Here is a 24,345-nt window from a genome sequence, read left to right on the forward strand (position 1 = left end):
CAATAAATACTAAAAAATCAAAATCACATTCTCTATATCTAGCTTTTACTATGTTAATTTTTTCATCAACATTTCAAATTATAGAGAACTTCCAAATCAAATTATACTCAATGTTACGAAGAGAACTTCGAAATCAATTTGTTTAAGGATGTCAACTTACATAAAAACGTCTCATTTTTCTACGGGACAGTAGTACACTTCTTTTAACTAAGCCAGCTTTATAACCTCACCGACTTATTACTCAAACAAAAGCATGATTGGGAATATAGAGCGAACGAGCATACTCAAGAGGGAAGTAATGAATTGTCCGCCATCTGCCACAAAATATTAGAATCGGAGTCCCTCTAAAACCAGCGAATGGGAGAGCAAATGATAATTTTTGAAGCATTGATACTTCTTCTGATTTCAGTTTAGAAATGAGCAGAAGAGTTTAATATTGTCTTCAACTATTACAATCTTAATCATGGGAGTGCTTTCCAATAGGATCAGCAAAGAAGATCTCCGACCAGGAGACCATGTTTATTCATGGAGGGTAGCCTACTCCTATTCTTATCACGGTACCCTCGTTTCCCATTGCTTTTCCAATGTTTGCGTATTTTTCATCATCAGTAATCGGCGATAATCTAGAACATTTTTTCCCTTTTTGCTTTCCTCAATGTATTTTGTCTTGGAATTTTCCTTATTTAACCTTATCAGAAGTAGATGACCATCAAAGGCGTTAAACATATAAGGTTGGCATACCCCATTAGTTGCAGAAACATAGCTAAATATGCAAAATGAAAATGTAATTAGAAGCTGGGTGTTATATAATAATACTAAAATATTATTCCAAATCCCTCTTAACAATTAATTTAGTTGGTTCTGTTCAAGCGCTTCAAGTCATATTGAAGCAGCAGTTGCTCATCTGATTTGGCCCAACTCGTAAACAGATAGACCAGTCTGTAAAAAGGACAAATCAAATATAGTCTGCAAAGCGATTCAAGTTAATTTATATGGTAGTTTCCATCCACGTTAATAGAACTATGTGTGAAAGTACAGGGCATTAGTAAATATCTAGAAGCGATACACACTGATCAAGTCATGCAGAAGAGTGGGCATTTTATCATTTATTTTATTGGTGAAATCACCTGTCAAGGTGCCCATCTATTTCAAATGTGATGACTGAGTTGTATCTCTACTGTCAAATTTACTTAGGAATCGTAACTGGTCTCATCCTGCGCAGGAATCGCAAGTGGTCTCATCCTGCTCAGCAAGCCCACTCACAATTGGTTGTGGTAGTCGATTTTCCTATGTGTACATAGCTTAATGTGATGATGGAGAGGTATCCTTCCGGTCATGTGTATCAAAAACTTGCAACTGCCCTCATTCTTTCGGTAGGCCTGACCCTCATTTGGATGTGATATTTTACTTGATTAAACATTTCAATGTTTGTATGTAAAACACTTAACATACCTCAAAGGGATTTGAATATAAACCTCCATTAAGAATACCAAGATGCTTTACAATTAAAGTTCGTTCATCTCGTAGAGGCATTTTATCATATTATTGGATTGCTGAGTATCTATTAATACGAGTCAGAACCTGCAGCATGCAAATAGATTGGGCTTTTATTAGCTTCCTTTGTTATAATTTCCCAGCCCATCTTACAGCATTATACTTTTCGCAGAAGTTAGGTATTCACCAGTGCCACCTGTCTTAGAGTGGATCTCACCTTTGGCAGACTAGGATTATCACATACAGTTGCAAGTAATATACTAATATGGTATTCAGTTCTATTGGTTCCTGTGGAAACTAAGGCATAGGTCGGTATTTCATGAGGATTCATCCCCTTAGAAAATTTGGGCATTTGAGCTAGTTGTTGCTGACTTTGCTGGTAAAAGATAATTACAAGTCTTTTCTCAAAGAAGTTGGTTTATTTGTTGCTGACTTTGCTGCTAAAAGATAATTACAAGTCTTTTCTCAAAGAAGTTGGTTTATTTCCTTTCCAGGTACAGGCTTAAATGTTCACTTTAGCTTTGTTAGGAAGAGATTTTCTATGTAAACATACTTGTAGGTATGCGTAAACTTTTATTTTATGAAGGAACATGAGATGCATTTCCATAAAGTAATCAAGGAAACTTTACCTTTTTATTGAATTGTTCATCCAATGAAGCTACTTGAAAACATCTGCTGAGGATGTGAATGGCAGGTGGGAGGCATATCTATTCTTGCAAACTCAAAGTTTCATGAAAATACCACTTGAGGATTTGCGTGGGATGTTAGAGAGATATCGATTCTTGCAAAGTTGAATGAAAGTGCCTATTTTAGTCCTTTGCAATTTTCCGATCAGCCTTCAACTGGAATAGCAACCACAACTTTTTGACTTCTCTAACAGCATTGAACATCAACAGGGATTTTATGTAAATCAGTTTACCAGGTACTTGATTGAGAACAAAAGAATAGCTCACATGGGATCTGATCAGTGTTTTTCGTTTAGTAAGACAAGGTAAACTTGGCGTGGAATTGGAGAAGATAGTGAACATGTGGTGATTCAAACTCTGTAGATGAAGATGAGAAGGAATAGTAATCAATATTTTATACATGTCCATGCTTGAAAACATATCATACAAGTTCAGATACTAGTGGATGCTGAAAGGAATATGATAATGATTTGAATTTTGAACTATTTAATACCAAGAGATCTCTAAGTGCATTTGAAATTCTGGATTACAAGGCATTGGACATATGGGCAATCGGGAAAAGTATTAATGTAAATGACTAGTTGGAGATTAGTATGGCAATGAAGAAGGAAAGATACTAGAAAAATATAATGGGGAAACTTGATGCTAGATAGATTTACAATCATAGTTGATAGAAACTTCATTATAACAATGTGGATCATGTCCTTGTCCCATATCCACCATTTCTGTTAAGCAAATTTATATATACTATAGCTGTGTCCTTATTCTTTGACCCACGTAGACATTGATTTAAGTTTTCTGACTGCTTCAACATGTAGAATCGAATACTTAGCATGTCAGGATGAAACCAAAAAGTCAACATCTTTCTCTTGAGCAAGGAAGCTCATATGCTAAACTATATATATATATATTGTGTGTGTGTGGGTGTGTGATCAAATGAGACAACCCCAAGGTTCCTTCTAATTGTGGACTTTCACTCAGCTTTGTGATGTGATATGCTAGGTATCACAAAGGGACACTATTCGTTCAATGGATATCAACTACTTCAAGTATTTCTAACCAAACAAATCACAAATAGACAAGGGTTTAGGAATCTAATCTAATCCTATGATGCAAGAAATTGTGAACATCTTTGTTACTCTACTAGACTTGATCTTTTCATCAACTACACCAAGCATGTGCATCTCTTATGGTGAATGTAAGATGTTCAAACTATCATCATACATAAAGACCATCAATGAAGGCCAATGAATGTGTAAGCAATACTCGAAGTAAAGCATGTGTGATAATTATAGTTGACCACACAAGGAAAACTTTCAATCAGCGAATTGCTAGTGTTATGGATAGAGCAAGTGCCACAAAGATGGATTCCCAATTACTTTCATCCAACTCAGCTACCACTACTCAACAATAATGAAATCTATTGTAAGTGAGGAAACCTAGAAACCATGCAATACTCCAAAATGATACAAGTAATCCACCATGAATATTATGGTAAAATAATGAATGTGTTATTAAACAAAGATCATAAATGATCTATATATACAAGTGTACACAAGATTGTTTTTACACCGAACTAAGAGAGAGAATTAGAAACATTTTGAAGAGAGATAGGAAGAGAGTTTCCATCTTGAATAGAGAGAGAATATGGAAACATAGAAGAGGAGGGACCATTAGAAATAGAAATAAATCTATGGAAGAGAAGAACAAAAATAAAGAGATTTAACTCTAATAACCTCCTTTAATGGTCAATCTAACTTCAAAACAAAAGTCTGCAAGGGAATCCTTAGTTGGCATAAAAGGAAGACTCATGCTGATCGGTGAGCTCTATATATTCTACATTATTAGTCTGTGGATGAGACTTTCTCTACTTTCACTATTCAGAAGCAATGCAAGTCCTGCAATCTTGGATTACATGACCAAATTTGTGGCAATAGTTGCACCGAATTTGCTTCTTCTTGGAGCTATCCTAAGACTGAGTTGATGATTGAGATGGGCTTTTATCCCTATGAAAGGATTGGGTTGTAAATGCTTGTTGAAAGGAGCATGAAGGAGTAAATGCTTGTTCTGGTAAATCCTTGTGAGGATATTCCTGTAAGGACATGCACTTATCCATAATAATAGAGAATAACTGATATTTCAGAAAGAAAGCTTTGCTTTTGTCTGATGTCTTCTGGAGATCCTTCAGTGTAGTCTAGATCTCTGTAGCTGTCTTGCCGGATGACACTTGAGGTAGCTGATCATCAGTAACTGAAAACTTAATGAGCATAACTGCTTCACAATTACTGAAAACAAGACATCAGACTTTTTTAGAGTAATGATTACCATATCCTTTTCCTCCATTGTATGCCCAATGGCATCAAGTTGATCTCTGATGACCTTAATCTTTAGAAGATATTCTTGTAAGGACATGTGCTTATCCATAATAATAGAGAATAGCTGATATTTCAGAAAGAAAGCTTTGCTTTTGTCTGATGTCTTGTGGAGATTCTTCAGTGTAGTCCAGATCTTTGTAGTTGTCTTGTCGGATGACACTTGAGGCAATGGATCATCAGTAACTCAAAACTTAATGAGCATAATTGCTTTATGGTTATGCTCATCAAACTTCTCTTGAGTAGCATTGATTGTGGTAGGATGAGTCTTAGTACCAAGAACAACTGCCTCAAGGTGATGGTACTTGAAGATTGTCATTATTCTCTGCTTCCAAGTGTTGTAGTTCTTTCTGTTGAATTATTGATTGTCTTTCGATAGAAGATTGGTGAGAGATGCCATACACTTTTTTTGATGCATTTAAATGTGAATATTTGAAAAGGCACAAACTTCAAGGAAAATTGACTGAAGACCCAAAAAAAATGAAAGACACCCACAAGAGAGTTCAAAATGCAAAAAGAATCTGATGTTAGATTTTGAACCCACTGGCTTGAAAATTGAGGCACGAAAAATTATGCACCCAAAAAAAATGAAGGCAACCCAGATGATGGTTTGAAAAACCCACCACAAATGTAGAAACACATTTTTTTTGACAAAGAAAACTAGAATATTTGAAGAAAAACCTAGTTGGTGGCTATGGTTGACTAAATAACCAGCAGAAAATGGCGTTTGTAGACAAATGAGGATGTATAGTTCAAAGAGGTCCAACAAACACCATTGTTGAGCCAAAAATGACCACTTTTATGGTCAAAGCTTTGCAGATAGAAGATGCAAAAGGAAGAATCACAAAAGAAGGAACCATCGAAGTTTACAAAAGCTTTAAAGGCCAGGAAGGAAATTGTGAAAAAAACTCATAAAACCTAGCAAAACTATCTAGGAGTCCTTTGTTGTGGCTAGAAGAGGTGTTGGAGTGGTAGAAGAATGAAAATAATGACCATAGGCTCAAGAAATGAGCAAAATAAATGATTCTTTTCAGAAAAACATGATCAAATAGTTAGAATCAGTGCGAATAGATGTGGAAAATACCAAAAACAACTTGCAAGAAACTCCCGACAATGACCATATAGAGCCACGACTCGTGTAGAAAAAAATAAAATGAACACACTGAGGCAAAAGGATTTCAAAAACCTAATGAGTAAAAAATTTCATGAAGAAATCAAAGATTTTTAAAGCCTATTTTGAAAAATAACTCAGGAAATTTCAATAATGAAATTATTAATTTTTGATAAAAATAGCTCTGATACCATAGTATGGTAAAATAATGAATTTTTTACTAAACATAGATCATAAATAATCTATATATACACAAGAATGTTTTTATAATGAACAAAGAGAGAGAGAGAGAGAGAGAGAGAGAAATAGGAATATTCTAAAGAGAAACAAAAGGAGAAATTTTCCATATTGAGTAGAGAAAGAATATGGAAACATAGAAGATGAGTGACCATTAGAAATAGAAAAAATAATCTATGGTAGAGAAAAACAAAAATAGAGAGATTTAACTCTAATAATGAAGACCAACAATGAATTATGAAAAATCTTGGTACCATTATATCAACAATTTCAACAAGTCTCTCCTTTCCTTACAAACAATTCAAGTTGGCTTTTTATAGAGGCTCCAAGAATGGATGGTCAAGATCAAGGTCCAAGACTATGCCAACAAAACCCTAATATAACTAATTGTTATAAGCATTAAATGGTGACCAATTACAATTAGGCACTACCTTGTGGGCCAATGTGAAAATTATAATGCTTTTGATTGACCAATAAGAAAATGGGTTAGGTAGAAGCATTATGTGGACTCCACATGTTCACTTGGCATGATTTGATTGGATGCTCTTGGATATGTGCAACTGGGGTCTTCTATTTTGTTGAAGATGAGTGGGTGCCACCTCAACATGCTTTTCTTATAAACTTGATTAATCCCTTGGTGATGGGAAAATATCTCTTTATAATCAACATTATCAAACATTCAATTGTGATGGCAGATTCCTAAATACTTCATCTTCAAAAATTTTCTCCATCTTTAGGAAATCTTTTCATGGCAATTATTACAACTTGCTTCTACTAGAGATTTTGGTGTCTTGGCCTTGATCTCGTAGAGGTGCTATAAGTGTTTCATAGAGTTGGATTGATCCAATTGAATTTGGATTTTTGAAGGAAACTCAATTTGTAATGATTTCTTATCTTTGAATTGTTGACTTGATTACGATGTTGCACTTTGCATTTCAATTTGGATGCCTCAAATTTGGATTTGGATTTGCATCTTGACTTGATCTTCAACTTGGAAGCCTCCCGCTTGCTCAATGTTTTGAGTTCTCCATGTTGTCCTTAATGTTGAAATCATGTTCACACTTGAGTCATCTAGCCTCATGTCTCCTCCTCCTGAACTTCTACTCGAGCCTCATCTCCTCCACTCGATCACCATTTCACCTTGCAAAGCAACATCAGTTTGTTATATACTTAAATTTCACATTTTCATATCAAGTCCAAATTACTGTTAAGAAATCTGTTGGCCTGATTATTAGCTTACCTAAATTTTGCAAAAAACCCTGTGAAAATTAGGAAATTCTTTGCCTAGACTTCCTAGGGTTTAAAAAAAAACTATCATTCATGTTTAAACCCTAGGGCTTTGCCTTGTCATTTGTTTCGTCAGGGTTTTGTTTTTAAAACCTTTTGAAGAGGGATACATAAAAATGATGCATATATTTCATACCCCTAAGTTTTGGTCATATTGCCTTGTTATATGTTGCCTTGCTCCTAACATATCTTAAGTTGCGATATTGCGAAAAGCTACCAGGCGCAGCTTCGCTACCTTTTAACTGCTAACCTTATTCATGGGTGCGAAGGAGTGAAATGGTTACATTTTAGGTTTGCGTAGTTTCGTAGCAGTTAAGACTCATTGCATGGTTTTTGGTGCGAAGAAGTGATTTCATTGATCGCATGGTCGCTGCTTATTTTGGCATGATGGGATTTTGTGTTGTGACTGGGTGATCAAAGGTTATGGTGTGGTTGTTGCGGCTTTGCGCGGTTTTATGGTGCAGTTACATCTTATGTTGCGATTGTGCAAATGGGTTAATCAGATGGTCTAAGTTGCAGAGTGTTCGAATGGTAGAGTGGATTAAGGATAACCTGAGGTTAAGGTGGCAATGGGGCATTTGCAATGGATCACGTGGTTGCAGGGTTTGTGCTAAGTTAAAGATTTCAAGTCGCGATGGTGCGATTGATTGCCACCTGTCCCAATGGGGCCCTTTTTAGTTCAAAGCTATGCAGATAGTACTTGTTTCCTGGCTGTTAGATCTTCCAAGATCCACGGTAGGCGTATGCCTGCATTTTGAAGGTGCTCAAAGTTTAATCAAAATAGGGATACGCCCTTCTGACACGTGTACCAATGGGCTCGAGATCATGACAGCAACAGTTAAATTTTGTTCCATCTCATGATCATTGGTCAACTCAGTCAAGATCGAAGTCAAGTTGCGAAGCCACGAAGGTCATCCAATAGTCAGATAGAATGCACATCGCATGTTCACAAGGTTTTAAATGTAGTTATATTTTGAGTTGCGATTGTGCGATTGAAAACTGAGCAGTTAAGTTCTGTCTTCAGTCGCAAGATTGCATGGGGTTAAGGCTAACCTTGGGTTTGAGTCACGAAATGACGAAATGCACTGGATCGCATGATTGCTGGAGTTAAAGGATAACCATGGGTTATGGTTGTGAAGATGCGACTGGCTGCCATGTGGATCAACTTGTATGATGTGGTAGTTCAATGTTAGAGCGATATGGTATACGAGTTGTCTCTGATTGGATAAGAGATGTTGGCTAGATTGACAATGTTCAATATTTTAGGACCATCAAATGATGAAGATCGATGATTGTTGTATTCCTGCATTTTGAAGATGCAAGAAGTTTAAACAAAGCGAGAATACGATGTGAGGACATGTGTCCTAGTGGGCCCAGATAGTGAAGCCAGAGCAGAGGTAAACAAATCACAAGCTGACACGTGCTACACTCCAGGAATGATGAAAGGTCAATAGAAATGGTAGGTTCAGGTTTTGAATAAGTTATTATATTTGATTGATAAAGAAAATGTAAATTCATTCGATATCTCATTAAAAAATGCACCCAATAGTAAGTTGCGATGAGGCGATTCAGGTTTGGTCGTAGCATCGTAGCTTTGCAGGATTGCATGGAGAGCCAAAGTTCAAGCTTTCGGAGGAGTATTGATCATAAGAGGAATGATGCATTCATTTGATTTCGCTCAACCGTAAAAGAATGGGGTTACGATCTTACGCTTAGTCGCGAGATCGTAAGGAAATGTAATGGTCCTGAGATGTTACAATCAGCCATATAGTCGGAAAGGTCAAGGTGATGTGTTATGATGTTACAATGTTGTCATAAGATTAGGAAGATGGATTATATGAACTGAGATGATATAGAGGGTATTGTAGGATGGTAGGTCTACTGTTTCAGTGTCGAGATGCTACGCTTCATTGTAGGATTGTATGATCATGCGATCATAAAGATATGAAAAGGTAAAGTTTTAGGGTTTTGAAGGAGTCAGGTTATCGATCAAAGCAAAAAGTTTTAACTATTATCGCTCATTCAAAAACTAGTCAAATACATGTTACGATCGTACGATGAGAAAAGTAAAGTGCATAAGGTTAAAGTAAAGAGCACGTGGTAATTCTTTCTCTTGATCTTACGAAGTGTAGTGTGATCATGAGATCACGAAGGCTAACCAAGGGAGCTTTCGAAGCTACGATGGATGCTGAGCATAAGATCTTAAAGATAAGTATAAAGGGCTATGACAAGACAAAGTGTGTTGCGATTGTAAGATCGTAAGTCATAGAAGATGGAGTGGCGATGTTCCACCAAAGCTGTATCATGACATCGTAAGGGTTTAAAAGGATAACTACCGAAGCTACAACAAGGCAAATGAAAATGAGTTAAGATGCTATGCCAAAGGAGTGTAAACGGTGATCATAGGATCATAAGAGGCTAAAAGGTATGTTCCGATGTCACAGTAACTAAGATATCGTATGGTCGTAGAAGCCATTTCCAAGGCTTACGATGCTATGATAAAGGGTTTAATTTTTGATGATTGTAAGATCGTAAAGCCAATGCCTTCAAAGATGATACGAAGGGCTTCTTCTCCAGTGTATCATGAGATCATGACATCGAGAGTTAAAAGGGTTCAATGAAATTTCAAATGTTGCATACATGGATCTCACTTGGCAGTTAGTCGGGGTTTGACCCTAGGGTGGTAGAAATATTGATATAAGAAAAAACAAAGCATGGCGCAATTTGGCATAGAAAAGATGGATGAGTTGATGATCGAGCAACACAATTTTGATGAAGATCAGATTTTCAGTTGGAGTACGGATATGGTGGAAATTAGATAAAATCAGTTTCGTGGAACGACCACCAAGAAAGAAGTAAGTATTTTGAATGCAGTTGGAGGATTCCATGATTAAAGGCAGTAAAAGACAAACCAAATCAAGTTGAAGACTCCAGTAGCAAGTATCACCATGTCGATTTTGCGGCCATTGTCTTGGTTTTGTCTAAATACAAAGAATGTTTTTAATGCAATATCATCGATATCTCTGCATGTATTTTCTAGTCAGATTCTGACATGTGTTCTCTCATTTGTAGCTTGTTGCAATCCTTTATAAGGATTTCTAGGATAAGGAGGAAAGGGTTCTAGTTCCGGTTCCATTTTTCTGCAACTGTGATACCAAATGGGGTTCCAGTCTTTACTATTGTGATCACAAGGATGACTCCAGTTTTATTGCTGTGATACCACCACTATTCTTCAGTATTTCTCTATTATGAACAACAATGTTGTAGTTTCTTTGAAGCAACTAGTTAATATAGTCATTTATTGTGTCTTATTTGAGTTTTGCATACACTTGATGTATTGGTTTCAATGAAATGAATACAAGAAACACCAAGCTTCTTAGTTTCATTCTGATTCTTGTCTCCTATCTGTGTTGTTTGTAATCTTCTATGGTTTTTGAACAAAGAGCTTAAACCTAGTTGCAATTCCTGAAAATTGTATGTCTTAATATGTTTTTCTTTTGGAACAAAGAGCCAAGTAAATTCTTAATATATCTGACAGGGTTATAGATTTGACAGAAGGATAGGTCGAGTATAAAGATTTTTATGAACACTGTGTTGGTTAACAATTTGTTCTCCTATTAGATTTTATAACCTGACTCTTTGATACCTAATGTTTTGGAGAGACAAAAGGATGTTTACCAACAAATGGGTCAATGTATGTATTCTATGACTGCCCTCTGAATTACTAGGTACAACTCCCTTATGATTTGCAATGATATGCAATGAATATGTTTTTATGAGATTAGAAGTTTTGGCATTATAAGCTCTTAACCTGAGAGCAGTAAAGGATAACCAAATTGTTTGTAGACACAAACAATTCAGGGAAAATATATTTGAATAACCTATCACACCCAATGGAATGACTGTAGTAGATTATCTTGAGATTTCTGACTCTTAATTCTATTCTAAATGTAGATTAACCATCTAAATGCAGAAGAGGAATGGAAGAAGAAATGCATATGAAGGCAAGTGGAATTGTTTTTTAACTATCAGCCTTGAACGAAATGGAATTCAACAAGTAACTAATAGATTCATACACATTCACTTCTCAATGCTAACATGTTATGAAACCAACAAGAGAGGAAACAAAACCATATATGAAGAAAGTGAATGGGATCACCTTTACTATAATTACCAAAATGAAATGGAATCCATATGATTATTACAGAATCACATATGATTGTCTTTCAACTCTTAATGCAGAACTAATCTATGCATGGGCAACAAAACATGACAAGCAAATACGGTAAATGGAATTACAGAACCAATTCATCATCAAGTTTGCCGACCTTTGTATTGTCAAATGAGATTACATTTATAGTTTTCTGTCATCCTTCAGTTCAGCAAAGCAATAGTCACAAAATAGAAAAGAGAATAAAATATGAATTCAACAAGTAACTAATAGATTCATACACATTCACTTCTCAATGCTAACATGTTATGAAACCAACAAGAGAGGAAACAAAACCATATATGAAGAAAGTGAATGGGATCACCTTTACTATAATTACCAAAATGAAATGGAATCCATATGATTATTACAGAATCACATATGATTGTCTTTCAACTCTTAATGCAGAACTAATCTATGCATGGGCAACAAAACATGACAAGCAAATACGGTAAATGGAATTACAGAACGAATTCATCATCAAGTTTGCCGACCTTTGTATTGTCAAATGAGATTACATTTATAGTTTTCTGTCATCCTTCAGTTCAGCAAAGCAATAGTCACAAAATAGAAAAGAGAATAAAATATGAAATTATCCAATGATATGAACACGTGGCATCTTTTCTATCGATGATTCTGGATCCATGGTACTTTTGAAAACATATGATGATTGTTTATCTTCTTGCAACTTTAGAAAATCCTGTAGAAATCTTCAATTCTTCATATTCTGCTGTTTGGCGGCAAATCTGTATAATTCATATTATAACGGTCACTAGAGCTTTGAATTTCCATTGTTGATCTCAAATCAATGGTCAAGATTAAATCACGATAAAATTGCTTTGTTTTTCCCTTCTTCAATTTCCTCTATGGGTCCCTCTGTGTACACGTGTTGCGTCATCATTATGTCGCCTTGGTTATCAATCGTGCAACTTTTTATAGTGACATAATGACAACCATCGATTTCATGTTTGATCTATGGTGATGATTTTCCTCAAGATCTTTCCCTCAGTTGGGTCCTATAGACAGGTGTCAACTCGTCGTTATGTTGCCATGGTTATTACTCGTGCAACTTTTTATAGCAACATAATGACAACCATCAATTAATCTGGAAATCAATGGTGAAAAGAATTTCTTAAGAACCTAGCTCTATTTTGTATAAAACCAATCAATTGAAGACACTTGTCACCTTGTCTGACAACCCCACTAGCCCCAAAAGGAAATGGCCCATAGGCACATGTGTTGTTCTATCGTTGTGTTGCTATGATTAATAATTGAGCAACTTTCCATGGCGATATAACAACAACCCTTGATCTCAAGTTTGATCTATGGTGATGATTCTTTTGGTGATCTTACCCTCAGTTGGGTCCCATGGACAGATATCAACTCGTTGCTACGTCGCCATGATTATTCTTCGTTCAACTTGTTGATGTCAGTTTTGGTACCATTACATAACATATTAGTAATTGAATATTTGATACAGAGTATCAAACACATAATTCCTCTCTTGAAAAGTTAATACTCATGGGGACATGAGACTAACTCCAATGTTCCTTATACCTATGGATACTAACTCAGTGTTATCGATGTGATTTGCTAGTAATCGTGTAGGTGGCCTTACGCTATTTGCTTGAGGACAATTTGGACTTTGGTGGAGTGAAGGTGATGGTGATTTGGTGTGAATGCAAGATGATGTTGATGGGAAGGTGATGATGAATGAGTGTGCTTTGATACTTGACTTCTCTAACTTTCTTCTCTAAACTTCAACTACCCAACTACTTGCTATTCTACTCCTACTCCTATGAATGGAAGGATTAGCAAATGGATAGGGATCAAATCTAATGAAATTTTACCCGCGGCTCCACCTTCAGATGCAATGATTCAAGGAAAGAGAACTCGTTTACCACACAAGGCTTCCCAACAAGCCACTAGGATGCTAGTGGCCTAGTTATAGATCCCTATTAAACATCCACCATTGCTACTATGCAACTATCCATCTACTCTTACTCTTACTTAGCAACTTCTTGAAATCAAATTTACTTTAACAACTTCAAAGGGAAATCTAATGCTAACAATTGGAAGTAGAAACCATGCAACAATACCAAAAGCTCTTAATCACCATGCAAGTCACAACAATGAGAAAGAAATAGTGATTTTTGGCATTATCTTTGCAACAATTTTCTTTGACCCTTACAAATGAGAGCTAATGGCCTTATATAGAGGCCAAAATGTACAACTGACGGTAGAGATCAAAAGAAAAATCAACGATCCAGATTGGATCCTAGAAACCCTAATTAGAGTTGTCACCCCATTGGCCAATGAGAAGATGCTACCTCATCAATGGGCCAATGAAAAAAAAGGAAAAGTGGCAACTAATGAGAAGGCACCAAAATGGTAGCCAATCAGAATCAGACACCTATCCTACCCAAGAAAAAGGAGAATTTGCCACTTGGGCTTATATCAAATGATCTTCTAATATAGTTCTACCTCTTTCTTTCATCCTTTTAGCTAAGGCAATGAACCTAGCTAGCCTTTCGTTGACTTATTCCATGGGAGGGCAAGGTGTATGCTTCATCTTGAGTTTAGCCAATTTCATCATGTTGCTTGCTGCTTGTAGTGCTTCTTATATTCTTTTGTGTATCCAATAAAGGCATTGACGGAGGAAAGGGTACCCAAATGTTTCTTCTTGATAGCAACCTTTCCTAACTCATCCAATCTCGATCCAAGTCCTGTCTCATTGATGCCCTCTTCTTTGATGTCTTCAAAATCAAGTGCCGCTCCAACATCACTCATCATGGTTGAGATGGAAGTGTCGACACTTGGGTGGTGTTGTGCAATTGCATTCTGTATCTCCTCGAGTGTTCTTAATCTAGTAGTCAAGGCAACAAATCAAGACTCAACCGTACTCAATCCTCCTCCATCGACCAACTTGGCTCTTTCTAAATATGTCTCCGGTAGCCCAATGAATGCCTGTAGCCTAAGAATAGCCACACCCTTGACTAGAAGGAAGTCCTTCCACTCTTCAAATATCCTGAATTTGTTTCTAACAGTCACTAATGACCTAAATATTGAGATAAAGGAAGGCAAGAAATTCCGCCCATCTTGGATTGTATCATGGATCCAATCCTTGACTTCATGTAGTTGAGCTGCTATCTCCTCTGTATTGCTCCCGCTGTCTTGAGGAAGGGCTGCTTGGTGCAGCTGTTGGATAGGCTAGCAATCTCTCCAATATTTGTTTTCAGCCTCTAACTTTATTATCTTTTCATTCACCCTCCTCAACCTTTTTCTTATTGAAGCTATACCCTACTGGATCTCCTTACATTCCATATCATCTGTATTCCTTCCCAAGTCATGCTCCACTATCTCATATTCTTGGGCCGCAATCTCATCCAATGCCTTGTTGACTGTCAGTATAGCAATCTGAACCTTTCAGTGACCATCACTATGGTCCCTGATTATCTTAGCCACCATTTTTGCCGTTTGTTTTTGGTTCTCACTATCACTGTTTTCTATTAATCCTTGGATGTCCTCAACCATTCGGGCAATTACTACCTCACCTCTTGGCATAAGCATTTGCCTTAACCATAGTGGTGCAGTGGATCTCCCCAAATTTGGATTTGGTTCGATAAGTAAAGCATCAGCAATGGCTTTAGGCAGTTGACTTATTTATTCAATATCAATCAGTCCATGTTCTTCTCCACTAGTTACTGCCATATCATCTCCTTGTTGGTTTTCCGAGAGAGGAGAGTACTCGGTGCTCTCACTGTAACCACTTGATTCTGAATCAGAGCTCACCTCTACTGCGACCCTTTTATCACTTGAATTAACCTCTTGGCTTCTAGCCTCAATTATGCTTTCCCTTGATGGTGCTGCATGCTGTCTCTTTGCTGGAGGTTCTGGATATTCTTTGCTTTTCTCAATCTCCAAAGCTCTCTTCTTGCTTCTAACTGCTTCTTGTTGCCGGCTACTTCCTTCACCTTTTTGTCCGACTCATTCCATTAGATCCTCTTTTGGCTTCATCTTCTCATAAGTAAGGGGTATCCTTTGACTTTGTAGCTTCCTTAACTTTCCATTATACCACGACTTGGTATGCAAATCTACTGTCCTTGTGACCGCTTCCAAGGAAGGATCCTGATGATCATCCCAATCTACTGGATTCAACTCTGTTCCTTCTATTGTATCATAATCTTCTGTCAGCATATCTCTATCATCTTCCAGTTGATCGAGAATATCAAGGCCTCTGCATCTGATGTCTCTCATCATGTTCACTGACAATCTTGAGAAGGCTAGCTTTCTCACATGAAAGTCATCCTTGGCATTGGCCTAAAAATCTTCTATAGTGGGAACATGTTTAAATGCATTTCCATGAGATACTTTAATGAGACCATTAGGATCAAATCCTTGTCTTGCTCTGTACCATCCTAGATGATACCATTCCAATTCTTTCTCCGTAGTTGCAAAAGTGGCACGATTGGGGCAACTATTGTTGGTGATTCCGAATGAGAAGGTAATCCCTATCTTACTCTTGTGTCTCATTATCCTATTATAATGCTCAAGTTGCCTGGCCAACTCCATCAAAACTACCTTTTCGGGTGGGTATCTTGGAAGTCTCTTGGGACAAACTGTGCTTCCTACTACTCTAATGTATGTAAATTGTGGAAATTGAATGAACCAACTCCCATATTTTTTGATCCTTGCTTCTGCTTCCAATGAGAGTCTCCTAGCAGGTGTCCCTTGTAATAAATACCCTTACTGTTTTCATGGCAAAGGCATCACAAAATATTTTGTAATCCTTGTTGTTGTGCAAATGAAGCTGCAGACAACATTAATGCACCAAATATTGCCCCAGCCCACTACCAATTTCTTCTAAGGCCTTAAGTCTCAGACCCTTATACAATCTAGCAATTAGGTAAAACATATAGGATCCCATGTAGAATTGCTTTTGGTTTTGTATGGTTTTAAGTTGCAACTCTAGATTCTTGCTTATGATCCTAGCCCAATCAAATCTTCTTTTTCCTTTTTCAATTTCATCAATAAAGAAGTACATCCAATTTTTGAATTGCATACCTTGAGCTAGGCCCATGATATGGCTGAGAAGCACAATGAGATCTCCATACTCGGATTGAAATTTGCCACTGTGAGCCTTGATGATCTAGTTACTGCTTTCTTCCTTTGTGTACCTAATCCTGTTTTAGATGTATGAAATAAGCCTCCTGGTTATCCTGAAATGACTTAGCTGCCTGAGCCATCATCACCACCGTCATGCTCTTGTACTGGGGAATGTTGAATGTTTCTTCGATTGCCTGTTCGCCAATGTTTGCCAATACTCTTTTCCCTTCATAAAAAATGATGGATTTACTGGTCAGATCAAACCTAGATGCACATTCCATAACCAATTCTGGACAAGACAATGTAGGAGGAAAAACTGTTGCATCTACAATTCTGCTTCTATATATCTTCTTTGCCATGGGGGATTGTCCTTCCTTTAGTCTGTCCTTTACCTGTATCATATTTATGTATCGACGTTGGTATCGGTTATTCGCCTCATTTTCGAGAAAAAAGTTGTTTTGGACATCATATCCTCTTTTTCTTTCTTAGTATTTGTTCCCTTAGGGTTCTTGCTTGCACTAACATCTACCATCCTAAACACTTATTTCTGCTCTTTCGTTCTAAGTGATATGGACTACCCTTATCGGTCTCCAATCTTCTTTGTATTGATGGATTCTAACTTATTTCTACCTCGCCAAGTCCTATCACTACACTTATCAATTTCCAAACTTCAACCTAGGGATGGGACTAACACTTATTTCTGCCTCTTCGTTACCTTAGGATGAATTACACTTATATCTCCCAACTTCATTCCTAGGGTGGTCTAACTTATTTCTGCCTCTTCAAATGTCCTATCATGGATTCTACACTTATCTCCAAACTTCAACTTATGATAGGATGATGAAGTGGTGGATGATGAATGCAAGAAGAACCAAGGGAAAATAAAACTAGATAAGAACGAAAGAGCGAAATCCACTTAAGGACCTCTTTCAACTCTAAATGGATTGAAATTACCTTTACCAATAGCTAGGTCTTCTTTGAAGTTCGGATCAGATTTAAGAATTTCAAATCCCTTGCAAATCTTGATGCCCTAGCTGGAAAAATCAGAATTTGGTGCTCTTCGAATTGCCCATTCATGTGCCACAAAAATCAGACTTTACCACTTGTTTCCTCCTTCAACCAAAAATCATCCAACCTCTAGGAGAAATTGCAGCCTCTTTGCAAAAAAAATCAGACCTCAAAATCAGCTAGGGCAAGGAAAAAAAATCGCAGCCCTCTAGCAAATATAGAATCAGGCTTAAACAATAACAATTCTATCCTCCAACTTTGCAATTCTGAAAATGTTCTTCTTTGCCAAAACAAATCGCCAAAAATAAGAAATTCAGATCTGCCTTAGAGAAGCCGCCAAGCATGAGAATTTTGCCTTTAACATGGAAAATCACCAATATAGAGTGCAGATCTGCCCCTTCAAAGAAAATCGCCAAGCATGAGAGATCCCTATCATGAAGAAAATTGCCAAAAATAATGCAAATCTGCCTTTGCAAGAAAATCGTTCAAGGAAAAAGAAATTTGCTTCTTTGTCTAAATCGCCAAACAACATGAAGAGGAAGAATGAGGAATGAGGAGAACAGGGGAAAGAGCTTCCTCTTATACCCAACTCTCTTGCTTTCTTGAGCTGGCGGACTTGCACCCTGGGAGAACAAAAATAGTAATTAGAGCACAAATCTAGTCCAAATTAATAAATAAAGCCTTGGAGATGTTAAATGTTTCCATTTAATGATGATTTAGTAATTAATATATCATTAAAAATCAGATTTTGGCTAGCCAAAATTGATTTTTTCAATTTTAAATTACTAATTTCTTGAAATATTTTCAAATCTTCAAGGCAAATTAATCCATTTAGAGCCAATTTTTTGCAATTTAATCCAAATCGATTTTGCTATGCAATTTTTTTTTCCCTTAGAGTCCTAAATCGATTTTCCCATTTGATTTCACCATCACAAAATTTTTTTTTTTACTGAAAAAGTTTCAAGATTTTCCAAAAGACCCAAATCTAACAAAATTCCAATTTTTTTGAAAAATTATTCAAGTTTATACAATTATATCCAGATTTTCAAAAAAAATTTGTCCAAGTACAAAATTCACAATTCTACCTTGTCAAGTGTTGTTTTTTGAAATTTGTTCAGTCTAAGGATAAAATTAGTCATTCTAGAAAATCAAGCTTAAAACCGGGTGAAAAATAAATCTAACCTTCTCTCTCTTGGTTTGAAGGTGTCCAAGATGTTAAATTTTCTAAAATCAGAAAACTTTGGACAACTTTAAAAATTTATTGCCAAGGCGATTGAGAAAAAAGGGGGGTCCCCAAGATTTGGGGCGATGGTATGAAAACCTCACAACACAACTCTCCATAGTGACATAACGACAAGCTTGGATTTTTTAAAGATTTGACGGCTGAGGAGATTCATCATTGAATACTTATAATTCCATCTTTAAAACATCATCCGTTGATCTGGTCTTCATCCGACGATCTGGATTTAGTCTCTGAGCCATTTGACTTGTCAACTTTACAATGTAGATGCGCAGATTAAATATTGACCATTGATTTCATTTCAAAAAGACTCATACCACCTTTGATTGGGTTCTTTCACCATTTTTGATGATTCATCTGCTCTCCTGCATTCTGTCTTGATCATCTGCAATGTCTTTCATGAAAACTGCAACATAGCATGAATCTTTGTCTCCAACATGATTAAGAATAAAGAAAGATGGATCGTTAAGATATCCAAACCTCCTTCCCATTAGAGGAATGCATAACGAACTCTCCCAAAACCTAATCACCTAGCCTTGCACTAATGCATTGCTCATATGATTTCCTGCATCTGGTTAGCTGAAATGAATGATGAGAAGTGAGGCCATCCTATAAGCAATCTAGATTCAGACTCAAAACATTGACATTAGCATGACTCAAACCTAAGGCAAAAAGATATGAACTGAAACTTGGGCAACACACTGATGTCTATTTGTAAGGTAAATGGATAGATCAGATATTTGAGTATATGAGTATACTTTGGGTATTCATGTGTATGTTACGACTTAGTTAATGCCCAATGGATAAGGGACTGATCAGCTTGGAGAATGCATGTTTTTGTTTTTCATACCTTAGTCTTGCTGATAATCAACATCCTTAATCAAATCTTTTCCCTTTCATGTTGAAAGAGCTAGAAGAGTTACCCTCACTTATCTTATTTGGTTCATAGGTTATGTTATTAGCTATTCCATGCATATGTTGTTTGTATAAGTATTAGAAGATTAAGGGTTTTATCTGCTTTGTCTAGATTCAGTTGTATGCTTTTGACATTGGTACCATATAAAGAATCTATAGGTTCACTCGCCTAGGTTTTGCAGAGCCTGAAGAGAAGAAGAAGATTAAATAGCCTTATAGTTGGCCTTGGTGTCTGAATAGGTGCATTGAACATGGGAATTAGCTGCCCCTAGGTGTATATGTTCTTATCACCGGGTTATTCAAAAGCTGTTAATTCAGAAGCCAACAAAATCAAAGTTCTTGGCATTCCACCTATATAATTGTTATGATCATTCCACAAATTGAAAAAAAGAAAAACTCCTTTTTTTTGGAACTTGATTGCATCTATTCAAAAGGAAGACTCCAGATCTAGAAAATTCTATTATCGCTTTCGAACTCTTCATTCATAATGCATTCACAGCCTTCCAATAATTATGAATTGCCATAAGAAATCATTTTTTCCTTGCCATTAATTACAAAATTTTGAGTTAATAACTTAGATCTGGAGATGTTCGATCCTATAGAAGGTCTGATTTTTACTTTCAGATTCAATATGTTTGCAGCTTGAACAGTCAGACATAATTCTTCATGCCAAAACCAGGACTTGTGTTTGTGTTTGTTGATCTACAATGCCCAGCAGTTCATAATTCATTAATGATTCATTTCACATTTAATATTCATTTCCTTGACATGGATGCCTTAATTAACTTCTTTGATCAAACTTGAATGCTCATAGCTATGAGTGAAGTATGCATACACCTTGGATTTGTGCACTATGAGCTGTGCAGAAATACTAGGTGGAAAAAGCGCTTGTGCAAACTGTGATCAAATGTCACATGTGCATTGGATGCTTTCATAGGCACAGTGAGAAAATCAGGGGTAAATAAGGCACAACACCATGTCATTGCCTTGTCTTTGCTTTGTCAAGTCTTAAATCAACCTTTAATTGAGTACTCTTCATTGTCATTCCAACTTGAAGATTATATGTTGATTGGGTGCTTATGGCCCTAAGTGGAAATAATATGTGAGTGGAAATAATATGTGAATAAAGCACTATCATACCCTAGTGTGAAAATCACATGCAAATAAGGCAGACTCATCTGGGGTTATGGTGGAATTGGCATGCCAATAAGGCCCTTGTATTAGGGGGTGGTGGAAATTTGATGTAAATAAGATAGTTGCTAGGCAGAAATGTCATATAGATAAGACGCTTGCACTTTGCCCTTGGATTTGGAACTTGGATCTTGTGTTTTTATTTTGCTTCTTGATCTCTAGTCAATGCGTTCTGATCTGATTTTGTTTAATTGCTGATCAAGTTTGACCTAAGTTGTCGGTTCTAGTTCAGGGATGGACCAGGTGTGAGATCCCAGTATATGGGCCTGTGAATTTTATTTTAGGGATTTGGGTGTGTATAGGTATGTGTGTATATATATAGGTATATATGTATCGTATATACATATTTTAATCTTGGTAATCCTATATGCTAGACATGGCAGTAATTCTGAGAAATACAAATGATTCAATGCATTGCCTATTGTTGATGTTAGTTTTGTACCACTACATAACATATAGGAATTGAATACTTGATACAGAATATCAAACACTCAACCCTCTCTTGAAAAGTAAATACTCATGAAGACATGAGAAAAACTCCAATGTTCCTTACACTTGTGGATATCAACTCAGTTATATTAATGTGATTTTTTGGTTAATCACGTAGGCGGCCTTATGTTGTTCATTGAAGGATTGTCGAACTCTCGTTGTGATGGTGATGATAATGGCTTTGTAAAATATATGAGCACCAAATGATGTTGATGGTGATGATGATGGAGGGTATGTCTGCCAATGATGCTTCTCTTTTTCTAACTTTCTTCTTAAATGAACTCCAACTACTGAACTACTTGCTACTTTACTTCTACACTTATGAATGGAAAGATTAGCAAATGGATGGGGATCAAATCTGATGAAAGCTTACCAGCAGCTCTACCTCCATAGATGCAATGATTCAAGGGAAAAAGACTAGATTACCATGCAAGGCTTCCTATTAGATCCCTATCAAACATTCACTAATATCACCATGCAACTATCCATCAACTCTTACTCTTATTTAACAACTTTATTGAAATAAAATCTACTTTAACAACTTCAATGAAATTTAAGACTAATTATTGGAAGTAGAAACCATGCAATGACACCAAGTGTTCTTAATCACCATGCAAGTCACAATAATGATAAAGAGAATCAATTTTGGTATTATCTTAAGCAACAATTTTCTTCAACCCTTTACAAATGAGAGCAAATGGCCTTATATAGGGGCCAAAATTACAACCAACGGTAGAGATTAAGAGGCAAAATCAACGATCCAAATCTAATCCTAGAAACCCTAATTAGGGTTGCCACCTCATTGGCAAATGAGAAGATGCCACCTCATCAATGGACCAATGAAAAAAAAAAGAAAAGTGGCAAATAATGAGAAGACACCAAAATGGTAGCCAATCAGAATCAAACACCTATCCTAACCTAGAAAAAAGGAGAATTTGCCACTTGGGCTTGCATCAAATGATCTTCTAATATAATTCTACCCTTTTCTTTCATCTTTTTAGCCAAGGCAATGAATTTGGCTAGCCTATCGTTGACTTCCTTCATGAGAGGGCAAGGCGTGTGCTTCATCTTGTGCTCAGCTGAATTCATCACGTTGCTTGCTGCTTGCAGTGTCTTCTCATGATCCTTCTCATACTCTTTTGAATATTTGATAAAGGCACTGAGGGAGGCAAGGGTGCCCAAATGTTTATTCTTGATGGCAACCTTCCCCAACTCATCCGATCTCGATTCAAATCTGTCTCATTGACTTTCTCCTCTTTGATATCTTCAAAATCAAGTGCAGCCCCAACATCGCTCATCATGGTTGAAATGGAAGTGTCAATGCCTGGGCTGTCCTGTGCAATCTCATTCTGTATCTCTTCAAGTATCCTCAATCTGATAGTCAAGGCAACAAACCAAGACTCCATTGTACTCATTCCTCCTTCATCTACCAACTTGGTTCTCTCCAAATATCTCTCTGGTAGCTCAATAGATGCCTGTAGCCTAGGAATGGCTAAGTCCTTGATTGGAAGGAAATCTGTCCACTCCCCTTCAAATGTTCTAAATTTGTCTCTAATAGCCACCAATGACCTGAATGTCGAGATAAAGGAAGGCAAGAAATTTTGCTCATCTTGAATTATATCACTGGTCCAATCTTTGACTTCGTGTAGCTGAGCCTATATCTCTTCTATATTGTTCCTGCTGTCTTGTGGAAGGGTTGCCTGATGCAATTGTTGGATATGCTAGCAATCTCTCCAACACTTGTTTTCGGCCTCCAACTTTACAATCCTCTCATTTGCCTTTCTTAACCTTTCTCTAATCGAAACCATGCCTTCCTGGATCTCCTCACATTCCATGTCATCTGTGATTCTTCCCAAGTTATGCTCAACTATCTCATACTCCTAGGCTACAATCTCATCCACTGCCTTACTAACCTTTGGTATAGCAATTTGAACTTTTCGGTGACCCTCATCATCACTCCTAATTACCTTTGCCATCGTTTTTGCAATTTGTTTTTGTTTCTCACTATCTTCTTTTTCCACTAACGCTTGAATATCTTCAACTGTTTGGACAGTCACCACCTCACCTCTTGGCATAAGCATTTGTCTTAACCTTAGCGGGGTAGTGCATCTCCCCAAATTTGGATTCGGTTTGACTAGCAAAACATCACCAACAGCCTTAGGCACCTGGCTTATTTCCTCAATAGTGACTGTCATACTATCTTCGTGTTGGTTCTCTGAGAGTGGAGAGTACTCAGTATTGTTACTGTAACTACTTGATTTCGAATGAAAACTCACCTCTATCGAGACCCTTTGTCCACTTGTATTAATGTCTTGGCTTCTAGCCTCAGTTATGCTCTCCCTTGACGGTGTTGCATTCTGTTTCTTTTCTGGATGCTCTTGATGTTCTTTGCTTTTCTCAACTTCCAAATTTCTCTTTTTGCTCTTAACTACTCTTTGTTGCTGGCTATTGCCCCTACCTTTTTGTCCAACTCCGTTGGACCTTCTTTCTTTGGGTTCATCTTCTCATAAGTAAGGCGTACCTTCTAACTTTGTAATTGCCTCAACTTCTCATTTTATCATGACTCAGTGTGTAGATCAACTGTCCTTGTAACTGCCTCCAAGGAAGGATCCTGATGATCATCCCAATCTACTAGCCTCAATTCTGTTACATCCATTGTATCAGAATCCTCTCTTAGGACATTTTCATCAGCTTCCAGTTGATTGAGAATATCAGGGCCTCTCCATCTGATTGCCTTCATCATGTCCACTGACAATCTTGAGAAAGCTAGCTTCCTCACATGAAAGTCATCCTGTGCATTGGCCCAAAAATCTTCTATAGTAGGAGTATGTTTGAATGTGTTTTCGTGAGATGCTATGATAAGACCATTAGGATCAAATCCCTGTCTTGCTCTATACCATCCTAGATGATATCGCTCTAACTCTTTCTTCGCAGCTGCAAAGGCAACGAGATTGGGGCAAGTATCATTGCCTATTCCAAATGAGAAGGTAATCCCTATC

At 36.9% G+C, this 24,345-nt stretch overlaps 1 protein-coding gene across 1 annotated transcript in view; it reads left to right on the forward strand.

The window, feature by feature from the left end:
• Nucleotides 1-236: 236 nt before the first annotated feature.
• LOC149559960 (protein LEAD-SENSITIVE 1-like) overlaps nucleotides 237-24,345 on the forward strand; it is a 73,311-nt gene continuing 49,202 nt past the window's right edge. The window contains exon 1 of the mRNA XM_089824376.1: nucleotides 237-557. Within this exon, the coding sequence (XP_089680502.1) occupies nucleotides 464-557 (94 nt within the window). The 5' untranslated portion in view covers nucleotides 237-463. The remainder of the gene's footprint in view (nucleotides 558-24,345) is intronic.

The sequence above is a fragment of the Cupressus sempervirens genome, chromosome 4, assembly GCF_028749045.1.
Source record: "Cupressus sempervirens isolate cs-2001-9-10 chromosome 4, ASM2874904v1, whole genome shotgun sequence".
Lineage (NCBI taxonomy): Eukaryota > Viridiplantae > Streptophyta > Pinopsida > Cupressales > Cupressaceae > Cupressus > Cupressus sempervirens.